The sequence below is a fragment of the Mandrillus leucophaeus genome, unplaced genomic scaffold, assembly GCF_000951045.1.
Source record: "Mandrillus leucophaeus isolate KB7577 unplaced genomic scaffold, Mleu.le_1.0 Scaffold199, whole genome shotgun sequence".
Classification (NCBI taxonomy): Eukaryota; Metazoa; Chordata; class Mammalia; order Primates; family Cercopithecidae; genus Mandrillus; species Mandrillus leucophaeus.
Window position 1 is genome coordinate 1,321,499 of NW_012102020.1, and position 8,369 is coordinate 1,329,867.

The window sequence follows — 8,369 nt, forward strand, 5'->3', positions numbered from 1 at the left end:
AGCAGAGCGCAGAGCAATGGGTGCACCGGTATTTTCTTTCCTGGTGGGGAGTGGGGTGGGGCTGAGGAGAGAAAAGCCTGATTGGTGTGGGGCCCCGCCCTCTTTTGTCCTCTTCCCAGGTTCTCTGGCCCCTTCAGAGAAACGCACTTGGTTCGGGCCAGCCGCTGGAGGGGACAGTCTGCTTCTCATACTGCAACTCCTGGGCGTGGAGCTTCCCCAGGGAGCCAGAGGAACTTTTGCGGCAGCCATGAAGGGGACACGCTGGAGGAGGGTCCCCTGGGTGTCCCTGAGCTGCCTGTGTCTCTGCCTCCTTCCACATGTGGTCCCAGGTAAGTGATGGAGAGAGCAGGTGAGGCTGGCTGTGGGGAGCACATGGGGGAACTGGGAGCTGTCAGAGAAAGAGAGAGAACAGGGGAAACGGAGACAGAGAAGAGGAAGAGAAGAGAGAGAAAAAGAGGGAGAGAGAAAGGAGAAAGAGATGAATGGACAGCATAGGGGGAGGGTGGAGAGAGACCCAGAGAGGGAAAGAAGAGGAAGGGAAGAGGGGGAGAGAAAGAAGACAGGGCCAGACGGTGGCTCACGCCTGTCATCCCAGCACTTTGGGAGGCCGAGCAGGGCGATTACCTGAGGTTAGGAGTTTGAGACCAGCCTGGCCAACATGGAGAAACCCTGTCTCTACAAAATATACAAAAATTAGCCGGGCGTGATGGCACATGCCTGTAATTCCAGCTACTCAGGAGGCTGAGGTAGGAGAATCGCTTGAACCTGGGAGGTGAAGGTTGCAGTGAGCTGAGATCGCGCCATTGCACGCCAGCCTGGGAGAGAGAGTGAGACACTGTCTCAAAATTAAATAAATAAATAAGTAAATAATAAAATAAGAAATAAGAAGAGGGGAAAAGTGGGGAAGAGGAGGTGTGAATTGGCAGATACGGGACAAGATCTGAGGGGAAAGACAGGGAGAATGCTCGAAAGAGAGAGAAAAGAGGACAGAGAACCAGAGGGCAGCCCGGCGATGTCTGGAAGGATCTATGGAGGGAGCCAGGGCTTACTCGTGGAGAGAAAGACAGTCAGAGCCAGAGCAAGAGGAACAGAGTCGAGGAGAAAGATGCACACCCCTGTGTACAGAGCCGGGGTGGAGGAGACGCCAGGAAAGCTGGGTGATGAAGACGGAAGAAAACTCAAATAAAGCCGCAGGGTGAGAGGACGAGACAGGTGAGAGACAGACAAACTGACACACCTGGGAATGGAGAGAGGAGACGATCGGGAGACAGCAGCAACTGAGGGAAGCGACCAGGAGGAGAGGCAGGCCGGCTGGAGGGCGGTGTGGAGGAGGCGGCAGGGCGGAGAGGGCCAGGAGGTGCTGGCCGTGGGCTTCTTGCCTCTGAGCTTGGGTTTAAAAGCTTTCACCTGGATCACGGCCTTGCCTGGGGCTCGTAGCCTGGCACTGGCCTTGGCCTCCTCCATGTACAGAGCCGGCAGAGGAGGGATGCCAGGCCTGTGGGAGACGTTCCCTCCGGGGCCCCCAGTCCTCTTCCCCACACCTTCCAGGCTGCCCCTCTGGCTTCGGGACCAACTTTCATTCTGTATTTCTGGGTGTCTGAGTCTTTGGGGGAGCGTCTGGGGTCCAGGAGAGGGTGAGAGGTACGGAGTTGAAGCCAACTGAGTTGAAGCCAGCTGAGACTTGAAGTCGAGTCTCAGCTCCTGCCCTGCCTCAGCAGGCCAGAAACATCCACCGAAGGAAAGTGGTTCTTGGGCGCATTTTCGAGGCGCCTCTTGGGAGTGGGTCAGAAGGGGAATGCCCTGTAAAGGCTGCAAGAGAAACCGGGCTGGTGAAGTGGAACATTGCATCTCAAAATGTTTCAGGACTTGGCTCAGGACAAGCACCCCCACCCCACCCCGGCCACATACCCTCGCTCGAGTGCTCATCCCACTGTGAGGACATGGAGGCCAGAAGCAGCCGCCACACGGCCTCGCCCTGCAGATGGTTGAAGGGGTCTCCATGGGAATCGCGACTCCCAGAGCGAGGCTGGGGGTTGGGGTGCCAGGGAGGCAGCTCGCATTTAGGAGCCCCAGTGCCAAGTCTTTGCCATGAACCGTTATGGTCCCCGTGACCAGGCCCCGCCCCGTGTCTCCCAAGGGCCCCGGTCCCCTGTGTAAAGAGCCGTGGTGAATGACTTGACCTCCTGATGCCTAAGTTCTTGAGTTTCAAAATCTGTGATTTAAAGCTGACCACAAATGGCTAGGTACCAGCTGGGCACTCAGCTCCATGTGGAGCCAGGAAGCGGGGTCTGTAGAGAGGAGTCCAGAGGGGCAAGACCCGGGGTGGGCGTGGAAAAGCACGGGCCATGACCCCGAGAGGGAGTGGAGGACGGCTGGTGTGCAAAGGCATCTCCATGGCGACCCGAAGAGGCTAGGCATGCCCTGGAGCGCTGGGTCCTTTGCGTCGTTAAGGGGACCAAGTGGAGCTGGGCCAGGAGAGGAGGTGGCAGTGGCCGGGAGATGGCACCCACACATCTGACCGGGCATTACCAGGGCCTTGGCAGGAAAAGCAGTCACCAACGGTGGGCAGGCGGCCCCCACCCCACAGGGCAGCTGCTGGGGCACTGGCAGCCAGTCAGCCCCATTCCTTTTGGCTCCCTGAGGGGGCTTACAGATGACCTGCCTATGTTTGAGTCTAGGGTCTGTTTGCACACTTGCTGGCAGGACCCTCACCCAGGCTGCATCACACTGAAGCCCCAGGCCAGAGGAAAAACCCAGGGTTTCCACAAAGGAGCCGCCACAATGAGGGTTTCCTTAAGGAACAGCCCTGGCTCTCAAGGGTTAAAGGATAAGGCACAGCAGACAGAGGTGGGCTAGAGGAGGACAAATGGAAATTTGGTGTCCACTGGTGGCCCCAGGCAGGAATGACTCAGAAGGAAGCCTGGCTGTCCTGGTTCCATGCCCCAGGAAAAGGCCACTGGGTTGAAATAGGCCTTGGTCTCCAAGGGTCACTGTCCGTGACCCCGGGGAGGTGACAGGCTGGACCAAGCACGGGACAGGCAGGGAGGAGACGCCGGCCACAGCACAGCCCGAGGGGAAGGATCTCTGTGGGCCCCTCCTCGGAGAACCCGCAGTCTGTCTGTCGGTCTGGGAGAGGCCACCTGAACTTGCCACCAAGGACCCCAAAACTCTCCATAGACCCCTCTGCCCTCTGGAAACCCCACTGTGCTCCAGGACACGCAGAGGGAGAGGATCCCAGGACGGGAGGTCCCGCCAAGAAAATCAGCCAAACTGTGGCCAACGACCAGCAAGGGGCACAGCAAAGAGCAGGAGCTGGAACCCAGAGGCCCAGCGCCAGCGACGCCCTTGGCAGCCCGGGGAACACAGGCAACGCCCCTTTGGCTCTGGAGTCTCAGGGTCTTCGTCGGCAAACTGAGCCCAAGGGGAAGGGGCTGCTACGTAGGGCTGTCATGAGGATGAAACGAGACAGCATCTGGTGTAAAGTAGAAAAGTCATAAAGGGCCGGGCGCGGTGGCTCACACCTGTAATCCCAGTACTTTCGGAGGCCCAGGTTGGTGGATCACCTGAGGTCAGGAGTTCAAGACCAGCCTGGCCGACCCCGTCTCCACTAAAAATACAACATTTTGCCAGGCATGGTGGCGGGCGCCTGTAATTCCAGCTCCTCGGGAGGCTGAGGCAGGAGAATCGTTTGAACCTGGGAGGCACAGGTTGCGGTGAGCCGAGATCACACCACGGCACTCTAGCTTGGGTGACAGAGCGAGACTCCATCAAAAAAAAAAAAAAAAAAAAAAAAAAAGAGAAAAGCCATAAAGACACGTTTGAGAGAGAGGCCTGGGAAGAAGGGGAGGGAGGGTGACGGAACCCGGAATGGCGTGGGCACTGGCGTCGGCCCAGGGTGACATCCTTTCATGTAAGGATCCTCGTGCCTCTAAAAAGCCACCCTGTGCTTCCTGTGGGTTTGCAAGGGCTGACGTGGTGTATTCAGAACGTGGCTTATTGCACGAAGGGACCCCGAGTGCCAGTCGTGGCCCCAGAGCAGGGCTCGCTCCAGCAGACGGCTCTGCCTCACCGCTCCCTGCCTGTGAGTCCCGCCATGCCCTTGGTTTCTGGGCTCAGCTGTGGAGACCGAGGCTGGCCTGGCAACGCTTGACACGCAAGTGGTTTGTGTCTTCATTGCCAAGAGAGGACACGAAGCGGCTGGACTCCTGTGTGCTCAGCGGGTGGTTTTGTTCCTGAGTCTGTCCTCTGGTGTCACGGTGCCGTTAAATGCTGAAAATATGCACATCATGTAGCTCTCAGAGCCACTTCTCTGAAGGCCTGGACAGGGACCTTTTAGGCTCGCTCTCCCCCTAGTTTCAACCTTTTATCTTAAACATACATATTTCTACCAGGCTGAGTTCATGCCCCAGCGTGTTCTGAAAAATTGAGTCAAAATAACTGAATCTGTTGGCACTTCATAGACGGTTTTTTGTTGTTGTTGGTTTTATGGATTTGTTTGTTTTTTGAGACAGAGTCTCGCTCTGTCACCCAGGCTGGAGTGAAGTGGTGCGATCTCAGCTCACTGCAGCCTCTGCCTCCCGGGTTTAAGAGATTCTCCTGCCTCAGACTCCTGAGTAGCTGGGATTGCAGGCGCCCACCACCACAGCAGCTAATTTTTGTATTTTCAGTAGAGATGGGGTTTCACCATGTTGCCCAGGCTGGTCTCGAACTCCTGACCTCAGGTGATCCACCCACCTCAGCTCCCAAAGTGCTGGGATTACAGGTGTGAGCCACTGTGCCCGGCCCTACTTCATAGAGGTTGAAATGCCTTTTCGCCCTTCTCCTTGAGACTCTGAAGAGGCCTCAGGAACTGGGCATTGGTGTTGCACATGAGGCCCTGCAGTGGCACGCCTGCTGGGAGGACAGGAGGAAGGGCACTGGCTGTGTTGCCGGCAGCTCCACTCCCCACGTGTGCGTGTTTAGGAACCGCAGCAACATGGACTCTCTGTGGATACCGCCCCCACCAGGTTGCAGTTTGGGTTCCAAAAGTCCAGTTGCCAGTGGATTTTGGGGGAATTTGGAATAAGAAGGAGCCTAGCCTTTGGAGTTGTTCATTCACTTGCAGAATTTCTACTCATGCCAGCAGCTCTGGACAGGAAGATGAATCCGTCACGGTTCCTGCTTTTCAAAGCTAAGTTAAGTGACTTGTTTAAGGTCATAGAGTCCGTAAGTGAGGCAGCTGGGACTAGATCCCAGGTCTCTTGCCTCACTGCAGCACGGAGCCTTTCAGCATCTCCAAACCAGCCCAGCCCACCAATGGAGGGAAGAACAGAAGCATTCACACACGCTGCTGAGACAGCCATTCATTCATTCATTCATTCATTCATCCATCCATCTATCCATTCATTCATTCATTCGTTCGTTCGTTCATTCATTCATTCATTCTTTCATTCATTCAACAACCGTTTAGGAAATGCCTGCCTTAAGTTCCTGACATTGTTCTAGGACACAGCACTGGATGCACACAGTGAAGAATGAAACAGACGTGGCCCAGTCTCTTGGCGCTAAAATCTTGGTGCAGACAGACATCAAATAATTACAGAAATGTTCCCAGCTGCGCATGTGGTAAACGCAGGGTGGGAAAGTTCAGGGTGCTGAGAGCTGCATTTTGAATGGCCAGAGAGTACGGGAACTGCGTCTGACTGACAAATCAGGAAGGCCCCTGCGTCTGACTGACAAGTCAGGAAGGCCCCTGTGAGGAGCTTCTGTGGGGGGAGCTGAGGCCTGAGGCTGAGGACAGCTGGGTGGGAAAGTGCCAGGCCTGAGCAGGCAGAGGCAGAGCTCATGGAGAGGCAGGAAAGAGCTTGGCCCCTGGGAAGGCTTGGAAGAGAAGGCAGGTGTTAGATCGCACAGGACTTTGCAAGCTGTGGAATAGATTATGAATTTTATGTTATTTTATTTATTTATATTTTTAAGACAGTCTCACTGTGTCACCCAGGGGAGGGCAGTGGCGTGATCTCGGCTCACCGCAACCTCCACCTCCAGGGTTCAAGAGATTCTCGTGCCTCAGCCTCCCGAGTAGCTGGGATTACAGGCACACGCCACCATGCTCTGCTGATTTTTGTATTTTTAGTAGAAATGGGGTTTCACCATGTTGGCCAGGCTGGTCTCGAACTCCTGACCTCAAGTGATCTGCCCACCTTGGCTTCCCAAAGTGTTGGGATTCCTGGTGTGAGCCACTGCGCCCGACCCAGATTATGGATTTTGAGTAACTAAAATGACAGACAAGGCCGGGCATGGTGGCTCATGCCTGTCACCCCAGCGTGGTCACAACGCTGGTCACAGTTGATTCTGGGGCTGATACACAGATAGCATTAGCTCCCACCAAGGGCGGTGGGGCCGGCGGTTCAGCGTCTGCACGCCTCCCCGGCCGCCTGCCGCCTGTGTGCAGGCGAATGTTCTCCTCAAGGCCATCCTTACCGTTGGGCACTTCCCTTGGGCTTGCACTGCCCTGCCTGAGGCAGCCTGGCAGGGGCCCCACCGGGCAGGAAGTAATGCCAGGAAAGTGAAACCCTGTGGGCGATATGGCTTACGGGTTCCTCACCTCCGGTTCCAGGAAACACCCAAGGCAAACAGACCAGATGCTAGGAGCAAGCCTCAAGCCGCAGCACTTAGAACACCGCAGGCTTTGCTGTTTCTTCAGGGAGCAGCTTCATCCGTCTGGGAGTCTGTCTTCCGCCATCGTCACTCATGCTGCTGCCAGTCCTTCTCCCCAGCCAACAGCACACCTGTCACCTCGGCACACCTGTGGAGTCACCAGAGGGACTGGGGACCACCTGGGGAAAACCATGCTACTGCCACTCAGCCTTCACGTTCCTGGAGCCCTAAAAGACGCGAGGCCCTGCGGGGCGTCTCCCACCCAAGGCAGTTCAAGGGGAGAAAAGAACTACCTTGATGGGAGATCTCTGGCTGACGTGATGGCAGAGGCTTGACGGAGGCTTCGAGGACTCAGATGTGGGGAACGTCTGTACCTCAGTGCCAGCTCCAGTGCCTCCTTGTCCCTGGATGGAGCCTCCTCCTCTGAGAGAATGTCTTAAAAACTCTCCATTTCACTCGATGACACACGTGTGTCTTCTCACAGTGACCTTGTCACCTTAAGGGGTCAACAGCCTTCACACTCACCCTAACATCTTTCCGGAAAAGAGACGCCAGGAACATTGGCAAAAATACCCCAGTGTCACCGCGTCCGTCCCAAGAATGAGCCTGGCTCAGCCTCAGGCTCAGAGACCTCTGCACGTGGCAGTCCAAGCATCTGGGGCAGGTCAGTGACCGTTTCCCCATCCTTGCCTCGGCTCTCCACCCACTCGGTGGCAGTCCCAGAGCTGAGCAGCTCGCAGCTTCCGAGCAGCTGCTCTTGCCCCGAGCCCCCGGCCCTGCCACTTCCAAGGCATGTAATATCACTCAGTCTCTTCAAATCTCGATGTCCTCACCTGTGAAATGCGGCCGCTGTTAACAAGATGAGCTGTAAAGCACGAACACGAGCACGAGCTGTGAACATCTGTATTATTCATGGCGTCATAATGTGCCCATGAGAAAAGGAAGGAGAAGTCCTGCCTCCCTGGTCTGCTCATCACAAGTCAGCTGACCCCCAGTAACTCGAGACCCCACACAGATGCAGAGGCCACGCTGCCTGCAGAGTTTAATCCACGAGGTCTGGTAGGAAGAAAGTGAATGTATTAACCAAAACTAGCAAAGGGGAAGCAGCCAGATTTCTACTTAAAGTAGCTGCTTTAATTTTCAGAGGGGAAAGCATGGGTTCCCAAGGGAAAGCCTTGATAACGAAGGCACGCAAGAATCGGGCTGAGTCCTGTGTCCACGTGTCTTGTTCTGGTGGCTCTTTTGGGTCCCAGTCCGTCTGGACCTCGAGCTGACATTATTTTAACAACGGCCGGATTTTAAGGAGTTGTCATGAAGTAATTTCTGGGATTTTGCAGCTAGGTTTCCAGATGTGGTTTGTCTCTTTCAAGATTTTAGCCCCTGAAACTTTTAGGAAGACACATAGTTCAATCCTCGCACATAGGTAAATGGAAGGGGGTGTATACAGATGGCGAGAAAAGGGAGGGAGTATATACAGATGGCGAGAAAAGGGGGGGTGTACACAGACGGCAAGAAAAGGGAGGGGGTGTATACAGGCGGCGAGAAGAGGGAGGGGTGTATAGAGACGGCGAGAAAAGGGAGGGGGTGTATACAGACGGCGAGAAAAGGGAGGGGGTGTACACAGACGGCGAGAAAAGGGAGGGGGTGTATACAGATGGTGAGAAAAGGGAGGGGGTGTATACAGGCGGCGAGAAAAGGGAGGGGTGTATACAGACGGCGAGAAAAGGGAGGGG

General features: G+C 55.6%; 1 protein-coding gene across 1 annotated transcript in view; it reads left to right on the plus strand.

The window, feature by feature from the left end:
* Positions 1–247: 247 nt before the first annotated feature.
* Positions 248–8,369, plus strand: part of MUC4 (mucin 4, cell surface associated) — an 88,798-nt gene continuing 80,676 nt past the window's right edge. The window contains exon 1 of the mRNA XM_011978732.1: positions 248–329. Within this exon, the coding sequence (XP_011834122.1) occupies positions 248–329 (82 nt within the window). The remainder of the gene's footprint in view (positions 330–8,369) is intronic.